The sequence below is a fragment of the Anopheles maculipalpis genome, chromosome 2RL (genome assembly GCF_943734695.1).
Source record: "Anopheles maculipalpis chromosome 2RL, idAnoMacuDA_375_x, whole genome shotgun sequence".
Lineage (NCBI taxonomy): Eukaryota > Metazoa > Arthropoda > Insecta > Diptera > Culicidae > Anopheles > Anopheles maculipalpis.
In genome coordinates, this window is record NC_064871.1 from 67,960,466 (window position 1) to 67,987,922 (window position 27,457).

At 43.8% G+C, this 27,457-nt stretch overlaps 4 protein-coding genes across 4 annotated transcripts in view; 3 read left to right on the forward strand and 1 right to left on the reverse strand.

Annotated features, from left to right (window-relative positions):
• The window catches only part of LOC126556357 (V-type proton ATPase 16 kDa proteolipid subunit c), a 286,536-nt gene that overhangs the window by 246,421 nt on the left and 12,658 nt on the right, over positions 1-27,457 (reverse strand). The gene's annotated exons all lie outside the window — the stretch shown is intronic.
• LOC126567418 (uncharacterized) lies at positions 7,120-20,598 on the forward strand. Its single transcript, XM_050223642.1, is given in 10 exon segments — positions 7,120-7,170; positions 7,173-7,263; positions 7,266-7,355; positions 7,358-7,396; positions 8,590-11,512; positions 11,962-12,217; positions 13,956-18,643; positions 19,938-20,061; positions 20,150-20,329; positions 20,398-20,598. Coding segments are annotated over 10 exon segments (8,643 nt in total).
• On the forward strand, positions 22,087-23,615 carry LOC126567419 (aladin-like). Its single transcript, XM_050223643.1, has 3 exons — positions 22,087-22,149; positions 22,235-23,186; positions 23,275-23,615. The coding sequence occupies exons 1-3, from the start codon at positions 22,087-22,089 to the stop codon at positions 23,613-23,615; spliced, it is 1,356 nt and encodes a 451-aa protein (XP_050079600.1).
• On the forward strand, positions 24,961-26,547 carry LOC126556090 (myoneurin). Its single transcript, XM_050211290.1, has 3 exons — positions 24,961-25,167; positions 25,230-25,475; positions 25,546-26,547. Exons 1-3 carry the CDS (start codon positions 24,961-24,963, stop codon positions 26,545-26,547), a joined length of 1,455 nt encoding a protein of 484 aa, XP_050067247.1.

Here is a 27,457-nt window from a genome sequence, read left to right on the forward strand (position 1 = left end):
TTTATGGTTCAAAACAGTGAAATTAGCACCCAAATTTAGATACGATCGCAGTTCGCAGTTGCTCTACAAACTGCGGAACGTCCCGTCATGATGTGGGGCGTAAATTTTTTTTGTGGAATAACCGTACCACGATCGTGCAGCGAGCTATACCGGTGTCCCAAAAAGCCTCACCAAATGATGAACTGGATGTGAATCCAGTTCAAGGATAGCATGCATGCATGTGTGTAGGTGAAGTAAAAATTAGTAAGTCACTGTCAGAATTTATTGGATTCCGTCAAGACTTTGACTTTACTTTTCCTATCGTAAACCGGTTCACATTCGCCACTTCACGGGCGGTTGAGGGTAATTGTTTGGTTGAAAAAGTAAGTTCAATTAGTTCTGAATTTGTTATCTATCGCACGCTTGCAGGTGGTAAGCAGACACGTTGAAGAAGGGTTTGAAAAACGTGGTAAGCTAAAGATTATTTTTCAAGAAACTGTCTCTATAATTTTATGGTATTTAAGCCCTTGATCGTTTTCTTCTTGGCTTAACGACCTACCTAGTCACACCCGGCCATCGATTGACTTTGGCTTACAAGAGAGTTCCTGCATCGATGTAGTACAATAGTCAATCCTCACTACGGGTGAACTATCCGGATGGGATTTGAACCCCGATACTTCCGTGTGAAGACCGGTGCTGTTGACACCATTACCAAAGGGTCACCCTGTTGAATTTTGCAATGAAAGTTAGTTAAAAAAAGCTGTGATTAAAACAACTTTTTGAGCCAATTTTTGCGTTAAGCCTGTTTAAATGTGAATAATACGGCGTACTGATGACAATAAATTATTGGATGACATTTTTGTTTTGTTATGTTAACATGCGAGCTCCAAATGCCATTATAAATTGCCACAGTTTAGTAGCAAATTTGCCCTAACTAAAATTACTTCAGTTTTACAACATGATTGCAAAGATCCGAAAGAAACAATAACCCATTGCAATAATTCACTTATTCTTGGCTTAACGATAATTTAAGGTCAAGCCGGCCATCGAATGGCTTACTAGACTTGCCGTGACTTGGGGGGGGGGGGGGGGGGGGGGGGTTATGATCCGGATGTGATTCGAACCCCGGTCCTCCACCCCCTGAATAAACCCTGTATAACCATACCATCATCGCGGAATTTTATCTAACGCACCATACCGCTTCATTAACAAGTGTCACGCTCGGGAACATTGAAGTTATTCATCATACGTGTAATTTACTAATTCAAGAATGACTTCATTCCAACCCTGACAGCCGTTACTTATGATGAACATTTATTTGTGAAAGATAACGAGCATACGATACTAGGCAGTTTTTTTTTGCATACAATGTTTGTGGCATATTTTTCATTCACATACGGTAGTCGTTGGTGTGATTCATTACCTTCCGAATAGTGGCGGTTTTAACGGTAAGCGGAGTAAGGGGTCTCGGGGGGGTCCCCGAGACCTTCCCCCGGTATGAAGATTCAATGTGATAGGGGCCCCCTAACTTCTATTCCGTTCAGAACCTCCGAGGGACTAAATCTGTCACTGCTTCCGACAACCATTTGTATAATCGCGCTTATTACTACTTAGTTTGCCTCACCTTTATATAACTTTAAACTCAAATACTTCATAGTTAAACACCAACAGCACTTAGCTCATACACTTGTTAACAACACACGAGTTCAGCTCGAAAGTCGACACATAAATGAGATAACTTGCCATTGATCGCACTGCCTGTCGCTGGACGTAGATTGATACTGATGCGCATTTTTTATTATCTTGTCTGGTCATTTTCTCTCCAAACATTGAAGCGTCTTCTTCCACATCTCACACTCACTTCATCTGAGGTATCTGGGACGTCGGTGGTTAGAAGGAATGGCCAAATCTGTTGCTGGGAGCAGCAACCTCAGCGATACTGAATGTTTCGGTGGGCAATCAAGATTGGTGTGTATGCAAACGAATGGCAATCAATAGTCACGTAAGTTGATGAACGATTCTTGTCTGTGTTCATATTTTAATTTTTACAGCGACTTTTTCAGAGCTTATTGATACTTTTTTTCATTTTTTTGGCAACAGTGACTAACACGCGTAAGTGCTGTACTGCATAATTTAGCTTTGACGATTAAAGTTATCACAAAGCAATTGGGTGTACGACTGTAGATCCTTTTGACGCTTAATCAGATCTCTAAACAGCTGTAAGGAATATTCCATTAAGGATGACGTCATCTATTAGCAAGCCATGAAGTTTAACCTTGGATTTTATCCCCTTGGAGAACTTTAAAACTGGTTTAAGGATCCATTTGCTTCCACCTTCGCCACAAGACGATTTAATTACATAAACATTTAAAACACATTTTAACATGTTTTGCGGAGCGTTAGGAAAAATGTAAACAGAAGCAAAAAAAAAATGTAATTTACGATTGTATAGAAACCGATCCACCAAAAACCTATTTTTGACCAGCGTATGAAGGTCACCATTTATTTGAACACTTTCAAGGCAAAGCGTGCGTCGTCATGACGACGAAGGGCAGCGCACAAACTACCGCAGGCAAGAATGTCAACAAAACGTTTGTCAGTTTGAATATGGCCCTCGAGGAAGGGTTTTGAATCGATTATTCAAACAGGTGATCGATAAAGGTTAGAAATTTTATTTATTTTGAAAGCCACCATTATAAATTTGTTATTAAAGCCATGATTAAGCGAGAGATCAGATAACATGCGCAAACAGGCATTGAATTTGTTGTACCCCTGGCGGAGCGTACACTACGAACACGTGCACAGTGTTAATTATCTAATACGAATACAAGCGCCCTACGGTACATAAACCACCGCTGCATTCCAACAACCCGTACCCCTTAAACGCGGTTGGAATTATTTTTGCAAATGTTTCCTACACTTGCGCCACTCGGGCAGGAAACACAGACCCTATTACTCGATCGACTAGGGGGTAGCTATAATATTTATTCCCCACTCCGTTAGCTAGAGGGGCTGGAGACGTACCACAAAACAGGCTCTCTACGGCTCCCTTCATGAAGACAGCAACAACAACAACAACAACAACAAAACAGACACCCTTTACAACGGAGCTGACGTAAGACACCGGAAAAAAGCTGTACGCAGTATAAATACATACAGAGAACGAATTACGTGCCATTCTTCACTTTAGCAAACGGTTTCACATCGTCACATCGCAAGAGAGCACTTTTGGCCCTTTCGAAACAATACCATATCACTTCTGGGTGCGTTATTTCATTACGAGTGGACGTGGACGAATCACGAACAAACCCTTCCCTATGCAAATGGTGGAGGAAAGTGAAACGAGATAAAGTAAATGAACGACATGGCGCGATAAGCTGTTGTTGAAGATCTTCAACCTGAATTCGACACCGTGACACTGACACTGCCTAAGTAATTGCCTTGTGGTAGGCAAAGGAGACCCAAAGGTCATCAGTAAAGATCACTGTTAGTGCACACATGATTAATATTAGTTTCGTTTTTGCTGTTTATCGTTTGTGCACGAGCATGTACAACTGTATAAGTTTCTTTGACTTCAATGGAAACATATGTACGTGCCACTATCGCTAAATAAAAACCAAAACCACACTGGTTCCACTCCTCCAACAACCAACGATCGCAGGAAAACGCTCAAACCAGGGCTTAGAGATGCGTCATTCATGCATCTTCACGCATATTCACGGTACCATTAATGATCACTTCAGGCGAGATGGCACAGATTAACACACCATTTGTTGGGGGTTTTCTACGTTCCCCAACATCACCAATCCGACACGTTTCACATAATCATTGCGCAAAGATCGCTCGCAGTTCGCTCTGGACGATCTCCGACAGATTTCATGAATCTGCCTGAATCTTTCCACCGTTACAACTTACTGCTTTGCTATTACTGCTCTACTTTTCAGGCACTGATCAAAACTTTTTACACATCACAACCTCGAAGGATCTGCCACTTCACAACCGTACTATCGGACGGACCGTAGTGCCCGTATACTCTGTACACGGAAAAGCTCCGACCGTGCGGACGTCCGAAAAACTTCACAGTCAAGCACCGTTTAACCGTACGAAGGAGAGAAATGTGACCAACAACCACCCGCGATGCAAGCACAACCATAGGATAGGGATTGGTTGTTGCGTTGCGTAGTTCGCGATCGACGACGGGGTGATGTTTTCTCTCGCGCTTTTGGACCGCCAAGTCTCGCGTCTTGGGGTGGTGGTGCGTTGACTTCAGCATAGAAAAAAATGTTCGCCCTCTCGCAAAAATACATCTTAAAGTCTCTCTCTCACGCATTGTGGCGAGCAATCTTCTCTCTGCGTTTCTACGATCGTCACGACTCACCGACAGCTGGTTTCGGTTTGTTTGTGTTTTGTTGGTGTCATTCCCTCCGTCGTCCATTGACGGCAAAACGGTTGAATAGAATAAGAAGAGCAACAGGAAGTAACGATCATCCATCCATTTCTTGTGTCGTCCTTTTTGTGAGGATATGCAGTGTTGGTTCTAGGACAACAGCAAAGCGTGAAGGTTTAAGTTCACAGGAGATTCTTCAAATTAAGGTCGAAAGAAAAGTTAATATTCGAAACTTCGCTATTTAAATGTTTTTAAACTATCCGTCCATAATGCGTATTTTTTCGAGTTTCTTTATTTTTTAAAATCGGTTACATTAAAAAATCATGTAGCACCTCTAGAGGGCCTGCCATTTCTGCCTTGCTAAAATTCGTTTACCCGCAAGATAGGATAGGAAAAAGAGCATTACGAACCCCTTATTGAAGTTACCAAATCAAAATGAGAAAATCAGAAAAAATAATACCGATTCAACACAATTGTAGAGGACTAGCGATATTGCTTAACCGAAAAAACCGACTACTTCATTCGTTAGAATTTAGTTTACAACCAAAACAAATTATGTAAACATTAGTCGAAAGCGTGTGCTGAAGAAAAACAAATCAGCACATTTTTTAATTCCTTTTCCTCTCTTTACTTTCTTTGTACTTTCATAAAAAAAAACGAGCAAGAATGTAAAAAAAATTCTGTTTTCTCTAAATTAAAATGGACGGCAGCTTGCCTTCCAATTTACAGCTCCCGTTTTCGGGAACGCACAACTTTATTTACCAAACGGTTTTTGTAATGTCGTCCCTTTTCAAGCCGGCTTCACTTCATTCCAGCAGCACGTTTGTACGCGTCATGCCAATTGTACCCGTAAACGATCCAGCTGTTTTGTACCCGTAATCACACCTAGCTATTACCGAATCCATTCGTACGCCAACGTTCCTATAAATATTACTTACATTTTCTAGAAGGTCGTCAAACGTTTCGGACTGCAAAATACGGTACGAGTTTCATAAACGTCATAAAGTTGTTTCTCGTTTGAAAAAGCACACACACACACACGCGCGCGTGAAATCTAGCGAGCATCAACAAAAGCGCGACCGGGTTTTGACAGTTCAGTTGATGTGGTTTTCGTTTTACTGCAACGAGCAAAAATAGGAACTTTTTTTGGTTTGCTACAAAGAACCCGTACACGGAGGATATGCAGCTAACTTTGTTAAAGTTGTGCTGTGCAAGTGCTTTCAGGCGTGGTAGCGTTGAAAAGTGAGCACAATTACACCTGTATAAAGATTCCTTCTCCCTGCCCAACGTGTCTGGCTAGCGCCCGTACCGAACGGATTCTGTCCGGGAGATCCAGACGGCGACGACGAACGGGCACCGAATGCTCAGTTCGCTGCTGCTGTGTGAGTCGCCATTTTTAAAAAAAGATGCCTCACTACGCGCTTTGTGGATACCACGCTTGGAGTGCTATCGGATCTAGCAGCTGAGCGTCGTCGACCATCGACGGGCAGCTAATAAAGTGAGTATTTAATGCAGCGCAGATGTTGTTAATGTTTGTCGTCCATTGTGGTCCAAGTTGATCATCAACCATTGCGGGGTAAGAAAAACATTTCGAAAACGGGTGTTCGTGGGGGGTATTTTGGTTTTTTTTTTGTTTTGTGCGTAAAGTTTATTCCAGCCCCCAAAAGTCGAGTCTAGATCGTAAGTATAGTTCACGCGTAATGCACCCGAAGCCATCGTAATCCAGTAGCCAGCGGCCCCCGGATACAGTGCTTGGAGTGGTACGATTTTACTACTGTCACTTTTACGACGTAACCTCAATCGCGTTAGCACGGATGCTTCAACCGGAAGCAGCCATCCTAGCAAGCGTTGGGAATTGTTTTTTTTTTTGCTTTGATCAACCAAAATTGTGATAAACACAAAGGCCAGCATAAGCGTGTCGTGTCAGATTAAACATTTTGTTTCAAAAAGATGCAAATGTTGTATTCCTGTTTTTACCGATACAGGTACATCACCCGTGTAAACGCATCGCCTTAGCGCGATCGCCATGTTAGTGTTGCCCGATGAGGAAAAACAAGATGGCGGATGTGCAAAAGGAAATGGACCTTAGTTCTAGATCCAGTGTGCTCGCGTCAGTCAGCCATTCGGTCGGAAGTGGTTGAGCAGTGCAGTCAGTGCGTTCCGCGGAAGCCTTTCTTTTTTGGAAAATTGATAGTTGGTGTGAAATGAAAGTTTTGGTTTAAAACTGCGACAAAACTGAAACTAAAAAATATTACCCAGTGAGCCAGTGGAGTGTGTGAGTGTATTATCAACAATCGATCGAAGCAATTGTGGCAAAAATGTAGTTTTTTTCAACTAGAGTTGTGTGTGTGTGTGTGTGGAAACTTTTTGGTTGGAAGGAAGAATAGTCTTGCATAACAAAAGGTACATTGATTATCATAAGTTTTCTACGTTTTATGTTGATCTAATTTACCTGTCATTCTTTTACGTTCGCTCTCTCACACACACGCACGCATACAGCGGCATGGCCTTCTTCTCCTTTCCATAGTTCGGTGTAGATATGCGCTTTGAAGTATCGATTGCCCTGTACAAGCACGGGTAGGAAGGTAGTGGCAGCGGCAGCACCAGTCAGAACCGAACGATACTTCCTTCCGAAAGCAAACCTCGATTGATGGTTTTGGCTGGTTAATTCTGTGATTAATATTGTCAAGTTATCTCTCGATGGCGAGACTTTTGTTTTGGGTATGCGTCGTCGTCGTGGTGGTGTGTGACACATGAACGTTTACATCAATTGCTCTCTCGCGATCCAAGCATCCCGCGGGAAGTTTTTTTTGTGTGTTGTCTGCCTGCTGTGGTTGCTGCGATTGGGAGAAGGAAAAACACCATTCCGTTTTCACTTTTTACTGGACGAACCGCGACAGAGAAATGTTCGAGCCATTGTTGTGGAATGGTAAGAAACTGAAGCGTAAGGCGTTTGTGCATTTGTGTGTGTGTGCATGTTTGGTGCAGGGCTCTGTCCGATTTCTGCTGCTGCTGCTGATGTCCCATTCGGTAAGGGCGCGGATAGCATGAAAAGGATTGGGTGTGCAAATGGCGTGGAAAACACGGGCATGATTTGGTGTGATGGTGAAGGCACACAGTTTCTCATTCACAGCGTGCTGGTGGTGTGTTGTTGATGCACCGCGTCGGTAGGTTCCGTCGTGCATCATGTGTGACAATGTTCATATTCGATACGTTCCTCTAGTCCGTTCGCGTTTACAGCACCACCACCGCGAAGGTAGAAGAGGGTGGAAGATTTTTCGGTACCATTTTTTTTTGGATTCGCCTTTATTCCGGTCTGGCTCTCATTCCTCCAGCGCACGGGAGATCATTCAGAACGATAGTACGATTCAGTGTCTAATAACAATTCGATTAGATTTTTCTTTATATACTGTAATAATAATTTGTGATTCTTAATATTTATTCGCAATAAGTCGTGCCAGTGCTAATATGCGAGTGCTTCCAGTTGTGACAGAGAAATTAATCGTTCTAGGGGTTAATTTAGGATTTTCTTCCACTCACGTTAATTTCGTTTTTCTATCCCCCATTCATCTAATTGATAGTCAGCCATTTTATCTTTACGACACATTTGTGCGTTTCCTTCCGTGACGCACCTTTATCCATTATATGAGGTGGTAGAGTGTGAAAAACTACCTTAGAAGAAAAACAAAAATTATTATTTTTTGCATGATTTATCTAAGGTATTATGGATATGATTATTTAGTTCGTTGAAGTACAAACATTATCGTATTTCCATATTGCTGGTAGAGGGGTATGCATTAGAATACAAATTTCTAAAACCGAAAGGAACCTATCGTTCTTTTCTTAAACCAAAAGTAAAATGTCTGGTTTTTTTTTGCTTTAGACATTAATTTACGTCACACACAGAACCCATAATCCAGACTGACCGAAACTGACGTATTTTATTTTTAAATGGTTTCAAAATATTTGATACTGCCCAACGATAGCAGAACTGATAAAATAACAAAAAGCGGACTGGAAGAACCACGACCACCATGGTTTGCTTCGAGAGCAGCAAAATTCATGCGGCCATCTTGATTTTGAAGTTTATCGATTGAGTTAAATCGCAATAATGCCGACATATAAAATTTGCCGACGTGTAGCCTAACATTACGATTCACGATAATGTTTTCATATTCTAATTATAGAACATTAAAATATTTTATCCTTTTGTGCCGTTACAGATTCTTATTTTTCTGCGAATTTTGCAAACACGCACAAACCAAATAGACGGAAGTGGTATTGTCCACATCACAGCTGGACATCCGCACTAGAACCGTTATTGCGTGTCGCTAGTGCATCACCCCTAACGGTTCGCTGTACATCTGTCCACGGCGCAAAGGACGACAGTCCGGTTGCGTTTCCGAATCGATTGCGTATTTGCCGTTTGATGTATAAGCCACTGCCTCGCGGTAGTTGCAAATTGGATCCGCGCCACTATCGGAATCGTCGGCTGGCGCTGATCAAAAAGCGGGCCATAAAGGTAACACAAGCGTGTGCAGCTCGCCGTGCCATACCACAGTACTTCCAGAAGCGTATCAAGCACAGCTTGCTTGCTAAGAAAACTGCTTCCCGGGAAGAGGACTGTGCTCCAGCAGATTGTGAACTGTCCGGAACTGCAAACGGAACGAAGGATTCCGATAATTTACATGCTGAAACAACACCACATATCGATGCAGATAGCATAGAAAGTAGGGCGCTTACTACTGTTTCGTCACCCAAAACGACAGTGATAAATCGTGCAGACGTACTCAGTAATATCAAGGAGTATTGCTCGATCCAGTCCGCCATAAGACTACTTCTTTCAATGTTGCAAGAACGGATGGAAGAGGTAGAAACGATGCAGAAGAAGAGGATCCTACCGGATCCGAAGGATGAAATAATGGAAACAGCTACAACCGTAATTGCCGAAGTTGATGGTGTGGTGGCCAGTAATGGCGTGACTGAAAATGATTCAAAGGAATCGTTGGTTAAAGCCGAGCCTGCCGATAAACCACCGGAGCATACGGTGAAGGATTTCGATCCTGATAAAGAAAACAATGTTCCTTTAGCAAGTACACTGGACTCAATGTCTCCGGTAACGGTTGCCTTAAACCGCGTCAACAGCACTCCTTCGAAGGAGGATTCCAAAGAAGACGAAAGACCATCGTACAGCTTTCTCGAAACATCCAAATCCGACATATTAGACCCATCGTACACCTGTGACATTGATCTGGAACCGTTGGAAAATCGCAAAAATCGCTCCATCGTAGATTCGCTGCTGAACAAATTCAATCTATCGCCGCCAGTGAAAGCCGTGGTACCGGTGTCGTTTGCCGACGGTAGCGCCGATGGTCCGGATGGACGGCGTAGCTTGCGAGACCGTACAAAAATTGCTGCCCGGCCAAGGTACAGCGAGGTACCGGAGGAGCCACGCAAGATGCGCGTTTCGAAGGTGTTCGGGAAGCTGCACAAAACACTCAACCTTGAACTTGACTGCACGAACTCCAACTCTTCGACGGAGTTTTATGGGTTCGATGAGGGTGAAGTGGTTAAGCTAGACAAGCCGAGCCTACCCGGGCTGTTGCCTACACCGATCGTGAAAAAATCGCAACCATTTGCCCCATTCCTCACGTACGGTAGCTGCATTGAGGCACAGCAATCGAAAAGCGAAACCGAAACGGAAACGCGGAGCGATCTATTCCGCGAAGAAGGATTGATATCGTTCGGTTCGGTGCCGCCGCGTCTTGAATGTCCAAAGCGTCCCACCGATATGGTTAGGCCCCGTACGGTCGCCCAAAAGCGTATCCTTGTGCAGCGGGAAAACGATATCCGGTACGTGATGATCGATAATGAGTCAAAAATCTTCCAGTTTCTAAAAAAGCGTAGCCGAAACATCGATGCCGCGCTTGACTTTTGTCGTATGAAGGAGCTGCAGGATCAGCAGATTCCATTCACCCGCTCTACTTGGCGAGCGTTGGCGTGGTTGCGATCGGAGAAAGGACGATACTTTTTCCAAAAGATGAATATTGACAATCGGATGATTAAGTTGTCCGGCTGTCGGGGCAATCATAAAATGCAGTTTCTTACAAGGAGTACGGTCTACTCCAGCCCAGTCATTGCGTCCCGTGGGCATCGATATCATTACGTAAGCAACTGTCATTGTCCTGACTTTCCGGAAGGGATAAATATAAATATCTCACAAGACGAGGCCGGACAGGGGAGTAAAAACGAAATGTCCACCCTGCCGGTTGATAACAGCAAATATCTATTTCACGGTACATCAAACAATGCCAACTACCAAAGGAAACGTTCCTTTCCGGGCAGCAAACCCGGCCCATTGTCTTCAAAGTGTTTGCAACCAACGCCGGATGAGGACCCATGTCTTGGACCATTGGAAATTTTCAAAATGCCCAAGGTTGAGCTAGAAGTATTTCCGAAACTGAATCGTCCACTAGATGGGTTCGTCAAACCGTACCTGAAGATGATTCTCCCGCATAATGATATCACGGAGAATTGGGCACGCTTTGCCGTTTCCACTTTAACCGCCCCTAAGGAAGGAACGAAAGAGCAGGATAAAAAGTTTAAAGACGATCAGGAGGAACGATCGTTTGTGTTCGAGTTACCGTATCAAAATAATCAGCGCCGGATGTTGATACGCCGACGACTGCTGGCGTGTCACGGTTCACCGATGAACGTCGATGTCGTTCGCTTCACGAAACTAATGGATGAAAAGTTGACGTTTCGCAAAACGATCGATGAAGCATTAGCACGCGGAGAACGGGACCAAATTGATCCGGATGAGCTGGTCTGTGCCGATGTGCTTAGCGAACTTACGGATTCGGTAGCTATCTCACTGGCAGAAGATGTGTTCGAAAAGGATGATCCGGATATAGAATACGTGAAAAAGAAAGAGGAAATGCGTATGTTACCGAACGAACCGAAGATTGTACCGATCGAAGTTGATACATCGGAGACCGCGGCTGGTGTGAAACCGACACCCATTCCGTCCCCTTCGGTTGCCACGCAAAATGATGGGGGTGCTGATGGTGATGCTGCGGGCAGTGCCGTCAATGGGACTGCATCTGAATGCAGTAAAACAGTCGATCCCGTCAAATTGAAGCTTCTGTAAGTAATAACCTATGTATTCCAACGACGAGTTTTTGCATGCACCATGTATTCCATTCATTGACCTGTAAAATTAACGCTTCATATGGTAAACATCTGACCGACTATCAAACCCTTAATTAACATTTCTGAAACAAGGCTAACCTCGTGTAATCCTCCAAATATTCAAACACATACAAAGCTGACTTTTAAGGTTTAATAGACTTAATCAATATGTTGTTCTTCACCGACTTTCGACTAAGTTCAGCGGAATTAGCTAACATAGAAATTTAAACGCACAATCCACTTCTACAGTCTCAAAGACTCCACAAGGCGATTGCAAACATACGTAATGACTGCTATCCAAATTAATGCTTCTGTCATATTCCGCTATCATCCCACATCAACACTCGCATCTCATCTCTGAACAGGTGTAATGACGAAATAAACGTTTCCCCCTTCCCCACTAGCCGAGAAATGAAACGTCTCAACGCCACCATCATCGAAGGGCCAAGTGAACCTATGCCGAGTGCTACCGAATTCTGCCGGCAACAGCGGTGTGATCCACAGTACTGCTCCAAAGGCTGTCTGTGTGACACACTGTCCAGTTCGCAAGCCATTGCGGTGGCCAACATGCATCGGAAGCAACACTGTGGGCAGTTCGATTGCATGTTTGGTTGCATCTGTGGTTTTGCAGAAAAATCTAACCGAGCGCTTCAAGCCAAGGTAAATATGTGTGTTTGGTTTCTATTCTTACAGCAACATTGGACATATTGTTAATTAATTATTACTAATTAAATCAAACCATCGCATTAATTTTGAACTCACGAATGAAATTTAACGAGCTGTTATTAAATTTCAATGATTCTCTTATTTTAACCTATCGTAAATTGGGGTGAAAGTGTGCCACTTAAAGCAGTTTATGCTGTAACTTACTTAAACTTTTTTTGTAAAGCTGAATTTGCTTTCATTATTTTCATCTCACACTTAGCTTTCACTTACTATCAATCAGTCCCAGAAAAAATGCAAAAAAAATGCAAAGTTAACAAAATTGTTTAAAATGTGGTAAATTATCTGAGTATCTGAGTAAAATCATCGAAAATTATGCTAGGGGTAAATCTGATTCACCAAATCCTCCTATTTTGGACAGTCGTTAAATGATTTCATAACGACCACAAGATGACTCCTTACTGGCCTTAGGATTTACCTCCTTGGGATTCTAGGATTTCCCGTGTGTTATCTGTGAAACTTCGTTTTCTAAAACAAATCGTGTCACCGAAGTGCTTCTTTCGGTCACGGATCTCACTGCCGATTCCATTCTAGCCCTTGGCCACCGTATTTGGGGGTATTTTCCTCTTAGAAACACACCATAATGCTTCTATCTGAATTAATAATGAAAAAAAAGAATCTGATTTTGGAATTCAATTCCAAGTTGGATCGATAGGGATATTAATTCTCAATCCAAAATTGAAATCTTGTGCACATGTACAACAATTTTTACGTTTTTTTAAATAGCTCAGCTATCATTAAAAACTCACTGAAAAGTAGTGTGCGTTACTATTGCCCCCAAATGGTGGTGGCCCTTTTGCTTCAAAATTCAATTTGTTTTAAATTTGGATTTTTGTTGTTGTTGTGATAAATAATTGTTTTTTTTATAGCTGCCTTCATGATTCTACGACTTTTTGTCTAAACTTTGTCAAGTAATTAAATTTTTTTATATTTTCTTTCTTTGAGAGCCCATTTTAACTGGTTGAAATATACAATTTTGTTGATCTAGCTGTTCTGGCGGCACATTATCCCTGTAGGCTACTATACACGATACTGTAAAATAGGTTAAACATTGTAATATTGAACTATCAAAATATACATGTATGTACTTTAGCGAATAGTGCAAGCGCTTATGAAATCCTCGACCATTGATATGAAAACCTTAATACTTTTGCGAATCAGTAAAAATAGACACAAAATACGATTGATATGGAAAATCTATACTAGCCAGTTGAAGAGTTGAAAATGTAAACAAACTTTTTAACAATAATATTTTATAAAATTGCCTAGTTTCTGCGCGCGAAAACCAAATGAAAATTAATTTCATATAGTGATAACTTGAAAAGAATTTGGTTTTTACCATCAAACGACAAGAAAAAAACTCCCCCGTATCCCAAAAACATGCCAATATTCAAATTCGAGATTTGAACCAGTGTGTATGTACGAATGTCGTGAAACGGTTCAACAGAACAGTTTAGGTACAGAAAATATTTTACGTTAGTCTATAAAGCGCAGTGCGTACAGTTTTACCTTACTTATGTATATTTTTGTGAATTTTATTATCAAAATAGCAACGTGTGTTAATATTGGTGCATGCAATTATGAAATATTACCGTAAAAAAGCTTGTTTACAAAAAATGTATGTATGAATGTATGTAAAATTTGTCATTCTTTTTTGTTTTTTTTCCTATTTCAGGCGGACCAAGGCGAAGAGGAAGAAGGTGAAACAGCACTTTCAATAGCGGAGCAAAGATACCTACGGGAGAAAGCTACCGCACGTTTGGCAAAGGAGGAGCGCGAATTTACGCCAACCGTCATACTGACCAAAAACACAACGGTGCTGGTACAAAACAAAGAATCTGAATGTCGACGGTTAAAGAAAAAGCCAAAAAAGTATGACGATTACTACAATGATCAAAGCGTCCAGAGTCTGCTGAATGGTGGCAGTGTGAAGGATGTGTCCGGATACATCAGTAAACCCCCACCGAACGCCAAACCATTAACGGAGCTCGAACGCATGAGACATGCGCACGTCCTGCTGAACAAGCTCACCCAGCTGGAGGACATCGAACCTCTGTGCATGGTGCACGATCTGTATCGATGCTTCTGTGGTGGTAAAGCTACCCAAGGTAGACCGTTTTCCTTTACGGAAGAACATTGCATTCCTATTCCACCGAAAGCGTCCAGCGAATCGGACGCGACTTCACCAGGCAGGGTTTCGATGGAGCTGGTGACGTATGAAGCAGCAGGACGTATGACAAAAGGTGGTCAAACGTCGTCCAAAAATCGTACCAAAGACCAGGAGACAATACAATATAGTATCGATGCTGCAAGCTCTCCGCTGGTTAATGTTCGGAAACGGTTATACTCGTTTGAAAAACCTCACACCGAATCCAGCGACACCGTTGAAGAAAGGCTATCGCGAGCGTCCCAAGCAGCGGGCCAACGTAGGCGACGAGATAGTTCTGAAGAATCATACAAACCACCGAACGAGCGTAAAGTGACGAAAAAGAACCCAAAAACAGCAATGAACAACGATGCTATATCGGACCATTTCAGCGGTACTATTCGTGCTCGGCGTGCATCGGTCGCACCTGGTCATATATTTGCACGGAGTGATTCCACACTACGGAAGCCCTCGACGCAACCAACTGCAGTTCAAAACAAACGTCTTTCGTTGGCAGCGAGACGTTCTTCGATAGCATCTCCTCATCTACTATTGCAGAAGAAGGACATGGGTAAGGCAGCTAAATCTGCTAACGCAGCAGCTAGTCGAAGCGAAGAGTGCGAACGAAGCACTGTGGACAACCCTCATTACACAATTATTAAACCAACAGCAGGTTCTGGTTCGTCCAAGATCAACAGTCTCATCTTGAAACGCGTCCCCTCCCAAACTATGGACCCGGAAATGCCATCTACTAAATCGATTGTCAATTCGGCAACTGCGCATCAAGCCACTTTGTGTCAAAAGGGTCAGCAAGCCGCCATTCTTCGGATGTCGGTTCGTGAGCTAAAGCAGTTAATGATGAGCGAATGCAAAAACGCGATGCATGAAACCGAAATGTCTTTAGATGCCAACAGCGATAAGAAGCCAACGGTTGTAAAGATTTTACTTGTCGACAGTGAAGAAAATATTGACAATGAACCACGGCTAAATATCCTTTCTGAAGGTACGAAAAAGTTGGTCATCAGCGGCAAACGGCTTTCGTTCGTTGAGAACATCGAGTTTAGGAATGGCTATCCTCCAGCACGGACGATCCCAAACCGTTCTCGCACAGTTTATGTAGTTGAAATGGCCACGGAAGGTTCTATTATGGTGGACGTGCAAACAAGAGTTATGAAGACACCGAGTAAAAAGATTGCGACTCAAAACACTGAACTTCAGAGTAGCAACCGCAGCAGTAGTAGTGGCGCGACCGGTACTGACCCACCACGGAACCATCCAACGCAGGAAGGTACTCCGGTGGAAAAAACCGACCGTCTGCTTTGTTCGCTGATGCATCACATTAACGAAATGCTGCGCCGTAACAATCTCGACATTAGCCCGGGCAAGAAGGGTATCTTGCACATCTGCCGCTGGAAGCAGTTGCTAAGCTCGTTCGCACTCGGGGAGATTGATGTGCTCGATCTAACGCTTACGGATGGTACGGAGATGACGGTCATCACGAAAAAGCCGTCCGTACAACATCTACTACCCAATGTGAAATATCAGATCAGTGCGAACCGGCTAACGATCGACAAGCTGAATGCTGCCGAGCGACCATCGTTGCTGATGAAAATGATAGTGTCTCATGTGGACAACGTGAAGACGAACAGTCTCGCACTGGTGCTGTATGGTAATAAGAATTTCTGGCACTTTTGCGGATTTCTCAAGGCGAACGAAAAGTGCTTCAGGACCGATTCTAACGTACTGACTACGCCATCGACCGAAGCAAGTGCGAAGATCAAAGCAAGGATGCGGGAATACTATCAAAAAAGTTTCTCACGTTCTGATGTGATGAACATTAGCGATACTGCCAACAACAATCGAACAATCCAGAAGGGCACCTCAACTGATCAGCAGCATAGCAGCAGCAGCAGCAGCAGTAGTAGCAGCGCTAGTATCAAACAGGGAGGACCTGCGACCGTTTCGCTAAGCACACAGTCAAACATAGAAATTTTGCGCAAAAGTCCACAACAGGTTCGCTACCCGTTGGGCATGCTGCCGAGCTTGTCGGGCAATTCGGCGGCGGATGGCAGTGAGAATTGTCGCTGGATGCGACTAAAAATCGAGAACGACTTTAGCCACATGTACATACAGAGTTGGCAATGTTGCATCACGTACGGTACGATCAAGAAAGCAATTTATGATGCAACTCGTTTAAAGAAATCAATCTGCCTGGAAACGCCGATACCAAGGGATCAGCTGAAGACGCAGCTGCTACCATACGTGTATGCCCTGCCCAAGGAGGGCCATTCACTTTTCCTAGGACCGTACCCGCACACCGAGACGAAGCTGGATGTGATTCTTTGCCAGAGTGTGAAGGGTAGCTTGTACGAACGGGAAGTGTACGAACGGCTGCACAATATCCCGACGAATGGGACTACAAAAAGAACTACCGGCTGTTGGGTCGACTCCGTCACGTCGCGAGTAGTGTCTTTGAACATACTACCAAAACACCAAGTAATTGGAGATGAAGCGAAAAATACGTCTGCCTCGTCGGTGGCTTCAACTAGCCAACGTTCGCTGCTCAAGCGCAATAATATCTCAACGTTAACAACAGCTGGCACGAGTAACGGAATTGAACAGGAGAAGGGAAATGATGTAGTCATAAATCCGGACGATTCAAACAATGAGGATGATGATGATGATGTGGTTGTTCTGGAAACGAACGAAGATGATATTGATAAAACAATTCAGCCAGGCAATCTGAACGTCAACGTTCAAGAACAACCCTCGCGCAAAGAGTTAGGTGTTGGGTGTAATGTAGTAGATCTGTTAAAGCTGGTCCAAGGGACAATGAAGCAAAATCAGCAAAAGAAGCGCGAAATTGAACTGGGCCTGCAACAACACGTTGCTCGTGATGATATTACGAGAAAGCGTATTGCGGCCGAACCGGCTGCAGTTAGCTATACGGCTCCCAAAGTTCCTCGCCGATATGATCCTGCCTTCGAAGGTACTGTTGGCACCAACCAATTAACTAGAGTTGCGCCTCCAAATGCGATTCAGTGCACAGGCTTACGGCGACTATCAATGTCGGGTACGGGACAAATAAGAACAGGGCCAACTGTTATCGGAAACACAAGCAGCACCATTATGATCGCTCCTCTAAACAAATCCGAAAAGCCAATTTCGGTAAAAATTACTAAAAACTCGGATGCCCTAGCAACACCTCAAACAACAACGAACGTACAGACGCCATTGGAACGGCGAAGTTTAGGTGCGATAAAAGTACCATCATCGGCGGCAACACTACCCCCGCTACCGGTACCGAGAGCTAGATTACATTCGATTGCAGTTGAGCGTGTTCACCGTGCTCCTGCGCCGCTACTTCAGGTTGATGAGGACGATGTAGTTCTGGTCGAGGACGATGACGACGATGAGGTGGCGAGTAACGGTACCACGTTGTATAAATCTGTGTCCAGTGGACCGAGTCAAGAACGTGTGACTGCAACCACGCCATCCACCATCAGCGTTTCGAATGGTGATAGAGCAGTTGCTCCAACAGGTGGACAGAAAAAGTATCTCAGCAAAGAAGAATTGTGCAAGATCTCGCACAAAGTGGATCTCAGCAAAACGGGACAACAGAATGGATACAATTTTGATCGCGCAATGGGTGTGCTGAAAATTAACCGTTCCTTGTTAAACGCTTTGCAAAGGGACGGAGTACTGCAGCAGTCCGATGGTGGTGGTGATAATAACCCGGTACCCAAGAGCGGAAAAGTTGTCCCCACCAATACAAACAACACCACCACCACTGTTACCTCCAACGTTCGTCCGGTTTGTGTAGCTTCCTCTTCTACTACTACAATGGCAAAAACAATGCCTAGAATGAAAGTCGTTCCCCGAGTAACAACAGCTACACCTACCACGACACTTTCGGAGACAAGCACGTCCAATCATGGTGAACGAACCGAGGAAAGTACAGCACCACGCAAAACCAACAGAACAAATACGACCAAGCCGGCAATCAATTTGAAGTACCTGAACGACGCACAAAAAGAGAGAAAAGTTCTGATGCAACCGCATACAAAGGGTGTGCTGGAGTCGAAAATTTCCGGCCTCGGAATGGTGGAAGCCATCCGGTTCAAAGACGAGGTGATCATAAATTTGAAGGAGCTTACCGTGAAGAAGCAGCTGGTGAGCGTACCCAATCTAGAGGCGGCAGTCACACTGCTCAATCAGTGAGTATTTACTTTATTTTTATTTATAGAGCCTCTGAGTCTGAGACTACATTTGCCTCTCTATACAAAAAGTATCTAATACTAATATAAACCTATTGCGGATGTGGCTTATCTATTTTTTTTATTACTTTTGCGATTGTGGTTAGTGTAGCAATTGTTCAAGCTATTGCTGAAATTTCCCTATAAATTGTTGAAGCGTAAAAATCTAATTAGGCTTTTCTGGTGCAGTTTGTCGTGTGATAAGATTGTCGTGTAATTGGTGTCTAGTTGGCAGGTAGTTCGTTGTGTCTTAGGTGTCTGGAGGAATGGATTTGTTGAGGATGTAGAAACGGCTCAGGCGTGTATGCTCTGTTCGAAAGCGGGATAGGACTCGTTAGTGGCGACAGGATTCGATATATGTTACCATGAAACGGTATTGTGCTTGATGGGGCGTAGTATGTTGCTGAGGTCTAGATTGTGCTGCCAGGTGGTGTTCCAGTATTGGGAGCAAAAAACTCGAGTTGGTGAATCGGATAGCATCGCGGCGTGAAAGGATATTGTGTGGTTCGGTTGAACGGTGCCGTCCTTCGTTAGCAAGTTGGTCGGCTTTCTCGTTTCCGTTGATTCCGGAATGACCCTATATCCAACAGAAAACGATCGTCAGGGACTCAGGTATGGAGTTTAGGAGCTGAATGTGGAGATCTTTGGAGGCATTGTCAGTGAAGATGGGGTTGGGTTTTTTCGTGGCGGAGTCCTTCATCTAGATTCTATTGCTTCGACAGAGAAGATGGAAGTGTAATTAGGGCACATATGACACAGTTATGGTAGAATTTTTTTATTGAGTGATTGGTGAAAGTTGTTGTTTGGTGAGGAGTTGTAATTCGGTGTTAGCTCTGGTTCCTTTCCTTCCTTTATCACTCAAGGATTACTTTCTCGAGGAGTCGAACTTCAGCTGCGACGAGTCGGTTGGTAACGATGTGTTGCATAGGAAGGAGTCCGAGCTTTGCCGACTCCAAGCATCCGGAACAGGTTCAGTCGATTGTTTGCTTCCTTCGTAACCCTGTAGAAAAATAAACAAATGAGAAACAAACGAAAGTCGTCTGTTGGAGGTAAAGCTTAGTATGTCGGCAGTTCGTGTGTTTTGTATTTGTATGTTGTGGAATTTTATTGAACGTCGGTATGAATCTGGGAGTGTGTTTACAGATGTTGAGGATTTTGGATTTAATTTGTTTAAATAAACGTATTTAGTTATGGTTTAGTTGAGCAAAGGGTTCCATGCTACGTAGTGATTCATTTCTGTCTTTTCTAATTCTAGGTTCGTCCAGCGCAATACGTACACATTCTGTCCACGCAATCTTATGATACAGTGGCAGTTTAAGGAGCAAACAGCCCCGCTGCTACTGATCGATAAGCTGACCAGTCGGATCAGCCAACGTTGTGTATGTGTCTTCGAACATCGAGAGAGGCAAAAAAAACATAAATTAATTATTTTGCTTTTTTTACATTCGCACATGTAATGCTGCACAGGTTGTCACACCACATGGATTGATTAATCTATTCAAGCAAGATCAGGTGGAAAAGATAAAATCTTCGGACCCCATGCTGTACGAGGAACTGCAGATGTTGAAGCTGTGCATGCTGTGCTTCGACAAGAAAAACTACGAAGAAGATAAATGCTACGAGCACGAGGGCAAAGTTTACGAACAGGTGAGTTTTCTTTTTCTTCTCTGATTGTGATGAACATTTTCTTTAACCTTGTTAAATTCATAAAACAGGCACTCAACACTATCAGTACGATACAAAAGAAGGAACTGCATATGAGGCAGCAGATTTGTAGGCTGGAGGAATCTATTGAAAATAACGAGGCTAAGTTAAAAGAACTCAAACGGAAAACTGGACCATTGTCGAAGGAAGTAAATCATGCACCTGCTAGCAGCAACCGGCAATCGGTGATCGTGATTGATGACGATGAATGAGAGAGTTGCTGTTTGCGTGATCAGGAGCGAACCAGGACCTTCTTCCTCTTCCTTGTGCACTTTCTCAACAAGCTCTGTACGACACAAGTAACATGTAATACTCGCCACACATACACACGCACTCAGATGAATACATGCAAACATTAAACTACTATAATCAAGTGTAAAAGAAGAGTCAATGCAGAAGGAACTTGGGTTACTGTATGTGTGAGTACAGGATTACAATTATTTTGTGTGTAAATTAGCTAATGTTACAGCTGTTCATAGTTCCTTGTAATGTAGTTAAACTAAAAAATAAATTAATTCTATACACAAATTTTGGAAATATGTAACAAAGTGGATGAGATAACGGTGGCACCTATTTGGGATGTTCATGCTGAATTCATACTTGTCCAGATCAGGAGGGCTGTCGGTCATGACCATGAAAACCTCTCCACTCAAAACACTTGTATGGACGAGCAAAGCTAGTCCTGCCTGGAACATTTTAAGTCCCAGTAATCCCATGCAAGGCAAGGGGACGGACTTTCCTGATTGTTCAATATCGCTCTGGAGGGTGTTATGCGGTCTCCCAATCTCTACAATTCCTTGGCTTCGCGGATGACAGACATTATTGGAAAGGACATCTTACGTGGGTGGGCGACAATACGTCCGGTAACCCTCTAAGGGTACGAGTCCTCGACTATACTAATGGAGGACGTTAAATCAACTCACCAATTTCGAAAGGCGGATGCTAAGGATTATGTTTGGCATTGTGTGTGAGCAGTGCGTGTTGCGCAGGAGAATGAACCACGAGCTAGCTGAGTTGTTGGGCGGTGCTGATATCCTTACGTGATGAGAATGCCGGACACATGCCCCACTAGAAAGGTACTCGTCAGAGACCAGTTCGGCACGAGGTGTAGAATTGGAGTCAAAGCTTTCGGAGATCGGATGCACGCGTGGATGGTGGAGTGAAGCCTTCTTTTTCTTAGCTTAACGACCTACTAGGTCACGCCGGTCATCGAATGGCTTACTTGGCGGTACCATCAAGCCGGATAGTCAATCCTCACTGCGGGGGGACGGTCCGGATGAGACAACGGTGCTGGTCTTCACACGTCAGGACCGGAGTTCAAGTCCCACCCGAATCGTTTCCCGATAGTGAGGATTAGCAAGCCATTGGACCGATGTGGCGATAGAAGGTTTTTACCCAAGAAGATCTAGCTATTGTATAGGTCCATAAGAAAAAAATTTCATATTTTGAGCAGATAATTGTTAAAGCAGGGAGAATAAGGAAAAAATAAGTAAAATCACATTTTCTTTGTCAAAATAAAGATTTGAAAAACATGTCCTGTTGCCCACTGACAACCGCTGTCAATTGAGCACCATTTGACAGATTAGAAAGAGCGCCATCGATAGCGGCAGTGACCGGCATTTGTGATCGTTTTGTAAACAGAATATCCTGTTCAACGTTCTCCACAGCATCGCTTTCGTTTGAAGGCAAACACTTACAAAATGAGTCGTTCGCTAAATCTAAGCAATTTCCCACCCAGTGCGGAAACCATCGGATTCGCAGCGGTAAGTGTAAGCGGTATTTGTTTTGGGTACAATTTGCCTAAACCCCGATTGCTTTCCCGTTTGTCGCTGTGTGCTGACTTTGAAGCGTGATCACTATCCCGATATAGTGTTCATGCGAGAAATGCTGCACCCGCCAGGGCATAGTCGACGGACGGATAGTACGCGTGATGTAATGGTACCGGTAACAGAGTCACTTCCCAAGCGCATTCTAAGCATCTTCCTGGAGATCGGTCTGCTCGAGGCGCTGGGCGAGGCAGCACAGTCGGAATCGCGGATCATTTCCCGGGCTGCCACCTATCTGCAGCTGATCGGCCGACGGTTCAAGCAGTACTGGCAGTCGTATCCGTGCGAACAATCGATGGATCTCGTAGCGAAACACTCGCAAACGCGCAATTGGCACAAAAGCACCATCCGCTGTATGTGCTGGCATCCGCTGTGCTTCAAGCTTGCCGTTGCCACCATCGATGATACGGTTCGTATCTACACACGCAAACCGGGTGTAACGCCGATTCTACGAAGCAGTTTGCAGAAGGCCATTACATGTCTGGCATGGCGGCCATACACGGGAGGAGAATTGGCCGTGGGCTGTCAGACCGGTGTATTAATCTGGAGCGTCGATCCGACAAGCCAAATTAGCCGACCACTGTCCCAGGCGGTACATTTACAGCATGGACGCCATCAACCGGTCACAGCGGTTAGTTGGAGCAGTAACGGTGAGTTGCTGGTAACTGCCAGCATTAACGATACCCATCTGCTCGTGTGGAACGTGGATCAGCAACGGTGCGTTCCGATGCATCGGGTAAAGTTGCCTTGTGCACTCGTTAGTTATGCTCCGCTCGGGTACAACATGATTGCCACTACCATCGGAAGAGATTTCTATCTATGTACCGTGCCACCGGAACGGGTTACACGGGTCGGCTGGAGTACGGCCAATGGGTCGCTACAATCATTCGCTTGGTCCCGAGACGAACGGCATCTACTGTTTGTCACAACGGAGGATATGAAGCTGTTCTACATGCGACTATCGGGTTTAAAAAGTAAGAACATCATCCTCTAAACGCCTGTTTTGTGATATTTAAGAATTGAAACCATTAATTCGCGTGTGTTTTATACTCCTCCCAACAGGTGCATCGTACGAGTTGGCCTTTCCACTGGTAGATCTTGATCAGAAAACTACCGAAGATGGGTTGATGATCGGTGGCAAAGCGCAATCGATTGCATGGTGCCCACAGGATCGCTTTTTAGCGATTTCTTTCAAAACCACTTCGGCGATAGCTATCTTCTTTACCAACCTGGCAGGACTACAGATCAACATTGATCCTTACTGTCTTATTTTTGGTGCAGGTGTCGAGTATCCGTCGTGCATGTGCTACCAGGAAAACTATCAGCAAGAGTACAACACGGATGCACAGTCCGTGCTAACGATCGGTTGGTCGTCCGGCCGCATCGAGTACTATCCTTTGTAGGGCAGAAATATTACATCCTAATTGAAAGTTGAATATATGAGCAAGGAGCATGTTTTCTTATCTTCTTCTCTTTTCTTAACGCTTTTGTAGGTTTATAGAAAGAATTTATATACGCGTACATCTGTTGGCCAAGGTTTTAACTTGTCTTCACAGAGCAGGACTGGGGCTCTCCGTATGTGGTAGGTCAAGAGCTAGAGCAAGTCGCCTTGTTGTTCTGTTGACTCTAAAGAACCCAGATAGCTTCTTTTGCAGGCAAATATTGATTATAGATATCAAAATCCATTTGTGTGCTGTCCATTTGACAGGTTTCCAGTAGCTCTAGTATAAAATGTTGGTTAAACGAATGATAGCGTTGCAGATTTCCTCCTTGATCTGCAAGGATCATGCGATGATTGCAACGTTAAGTTCATCGCAAAAAGGAAGCATGTCCGTTCCTCCATCTTGTTCTGTGCTTGATCGTGAATTCTTCTATACTTCGGGTTTCTTTCTTTGCAAGTGGTTCTGTATTTGATCGTGGATTTTTCTGTACTTCAGGATTTTTTTTTGCCAGTAGGGCTTTTTGATAGGATATGGCAAAGATTTGGAGATTTATTTTCATTACCATTGCAGTAGCTTTCGCATTTTTGCAGTCTAGTTTGTAATGAAAGCCAAACTACTCCATCGTCGTGATGGCTGCCAATTACCTTTCTAAATATCTAATTTATAAAATGTTGAAATGTCCCTCGTGATTCGCTCAACTCAGCCATGAATACTTCCACCCAGGATCTTGCAGATTTTTTGAACATGGCGGCCGTTGATTCCATTCGGTGTTCGGCGCACCAGGATTTTTGCGTATAAATTTTATTAGGCATGAAAAACATAACGATTGTCTTCCAAGTAAATTTAAAGCAAAATAGATCGTGCGTTTATCTACGCGGACAAGGTAAAGATCGCGGATGAGACTACATCCCCATAGCAGTGAGTCACCTACTGCAAATTGGCAGGATTTTGTAGATGTGTGTGTGTGTGTGTGTGTGAGGATTTTACAATGATGCCTTCTAACACTGCTTTCCTTAATAATAACCTACTCAAGCATAGTACCTAAAAATCAACTAAATTAACCAATCTTATTTAAAATGCGAATTTTCTACTCACTCGCATGTCTAGTGATGTTGGTATGGCCGGCTTTTTTTGTCCGATCCAACTCCAAGTGGACTAACGAGTATAAACAGTAAGCCTGTTTTTTTTTTGTACAAATGACAGTACGATTCGTTAATGTTTTGTTTATATTTTGAACTTGATCCTGTTCTGCTGTGTCTGCTGGAGAGAAGTTTCGCTGTTTGAAGCAAACCCCATCTTTGCCAAAATGGATGCAGAAGTATTATCCCAACAGCTAGCTTCCGAAGAACGCGATAAAAGCAAAAAGCAACATTATGCGGACAACTTTAATCGCTTGTGCCGGCTCTGTCTGTCCCAGGAAAGGTTGGTCGCTATCTACTACAATGTTCAGGGGCGGAATGTATACTACATACGAAATTTTGTAAAACTGGCGCTTGATTTGCTTAAGATAAAGGTAAGCTGGACTGTGATAACGATCAATCTAAATGTACTCTAATGTATGCTTCTCTAGAGCAGATCAATAAGCACGATGCGCTGCCGAACTTTCTGTGTGAAAAGTGTGAAAGGAACCTGAACATTATAACTAACTTTAAGCGGAAATGTGATGTATCGATGAAGTTGTTGAATGAAATTCGTGATAGCAACAGATCAGGGCAAGCGGATCAGTGCGAAGCTACAAATGACGCTTTAGCGAAGAAAAAACGAAGAAAGAAACCCCCTACCAAACGGGTCAAGCAGGCTTGTGCTGACATTTTGAAAAAGGTAACGAAGATGTTTAATATTTGTGTGGTTGTTTCATTGACAAATCGGTTCCACCCATTATCGTCAACAGCTTCCGCAGGAAATTCACGTTGAAAAAAAGGTTCTGAGCCAAAATCGAGAAGATGTTTCTCCAGGTAACACCGACATTGGCATTAGCGGTGAGTTCACAATAGCGCTGCAAAATGAAGCAGTTATGCTAAGTCCGAAGCAAAACGAACAGACAACAGAAGTAGCAAATGAAACTCAACCGTTGGAACAATTGTCCCAAGACCTACAAGGTTCCAACTCGGATGAGGAAATAGAGTTTATCACTACGGACGATTATTTCGAAGAGCAGGAAGAAATCGAATGCGTCACAGAGCCCGTAAACATCGTCCAGCACAAAAATGTTCCTACCAACAATACCTCAACTAACAAAGAATCGAAAAAAGCACCCCAAAAGGAGAAGATTGTGTGTTCCGTTTGTGGCACCAAAGTGAACAACATCAAATCGCACATGGTCATTCATTCGGCTCGTACACACCAATGCGACCAGTGTTCGAAAAGTTTTACTTCACGCAACAAACTACAGTCACACGTTAACGGTGTGCATCTGCGAAAGCGAGACTTTAAGTGTGACATTTGTGATAAAGCGTTCCTGGAGAAGAACAATTTAAAAGGCCATATGCGCATCCACAGCGGCGAACGGAAGTTTGCGTGCAATCTGTGCTCCAAAACGTTCCTATTTGCGGGAACTTTACGCTGTCACATGCTAACGCACACCCAGGAGAAACGGCACGAATGTGAGGTGTGCGGAAAGCTGTTCCTGTTGCGCACGACGCTTAACAAACATCTGCGGGTGCATTCTGGTGAGAAGCCGCACAGCTGTAGCGTGTGCGATAAACGATTCCGGACGATGACGCACATGGTGGTTCATATGCGAACGCACACGGGCGAAAAGCCGCTAAGCTGTCGTATTTGTGGCATGAGCTTTGCGCATCATAAAGGTCGCAGTGTGCACATGAAGACGAAGCACCCGCAGGAGCTGGTAGAGTTGGGATTGATCGACGATAAAGGACATTTGAAGTGTTAGCTTGAGCTTGTTGATGAAGTCCTTATAAATCTTCTTCTACAAAGCAAACCGGGATTTGTAAAGCTTGCACTCCTTGAAAAAAAACTCACAGCCTAAACGGGCGTTTGGACCTCCTGAACCTTTTAATCTCTAGGTACGTTATGAGAGTTACACCGTTTGCATCCTGAATCGATTACATCCCGATTTTCCCAACGAATTAATTCAGATGCAGTACATTGCAAGGAACGGCAAATCAGGTGTGTGAGGTGTGGCACCCGGCTCAAACGTGAAGCAGCGCAAGAATTGGATTGATGATCAATGTGACGAAGACAAAATACCTGCTTGCCGGAGGATCAGCCTGTGATAGGGTTCGGTTGGAAAGCACCGGTGATAATCACAATGTGGGCGCATCCTTTGGACCATATGTTTGGGAATGAATCACGAACCGGAAGATTCTGACGATGGCGTAGGCCGGCAGGATGTGATGGCAGACTCGTACCCCACCAATAAGATATTCGTTGGCTGGATTAGGTGTAGCGTTACCTGTCGGAGATCTGGCACCATCTGGCATGGATGAGAAGCAGCAGCCAGGATCATCTGAAGAATTATTGTGAATCGGGCCGAGTCTCGACGAAGTGCGCTATAGTGAGTTGGTCAACGAGAGAGAGAGCGCTTCAGCAACCATTGTTACTATTACGAAGACTTTGGATCCATTCATAATGGTGCAGACGTGGTAAAGACATTAAAAAGGACGAGACAATGTACATTTTTGTAAACATAGTGCTAATCAAGTTGGCAAAAGAAGTGTAAAAAAGTGTTGGTAGATATCTGGGCAAAAATGAGACCAAGTCCGGTACGAAGAAAAGGAGCTGCGACTAAAGCAAAAATCGTTCAGAATTATACTGAGAATCTATGTTGTGAGTACTTCAAG

Coding starts and splice junctions, on each gene's coding strand:
- LOC126567419 (XM_050223643.1), top strand. CDS start 22,087: ATGAGTCGTTCGCTAAATCTAAGCAATTTCCCACCCAGTGCGGAAACC. Junction 22,150..22,234: donor AAACCATCGGATTCGCAGCG/GTAAGTGTAAGC, acceptor CTGACTTTGAAG/CGTGATCACTATCCCGATAT. Junction 23,187..23,274: donor GCGACTATCGGGTTTAAAAA/GTAAGAACATCA, acceptor TCCTCCCAACAG/GTGCATCGTACGAGTTGGCC.
- LOC126556090 (XM_050211290.1), top strand. CDS start 24,961: ATGGATGCAGAAGTATTATCCCAACAGCTAGCTTCCGAAGAACGCGAT. Junction 25,168..25,229: donor TTGATTTGCTTAAGATAAAG/GTAAGCTGGACT, acceptor TCTCTAGAGCAG/ATCAATAAGCACGATGCGCT. Junction 25,476..25,545: donor GTGCTGACATTTTGAAAAAG/GTAACGAAGATG, acceptor TATCGTCAACAG/CTTCCGCAGGAAATTCACGT.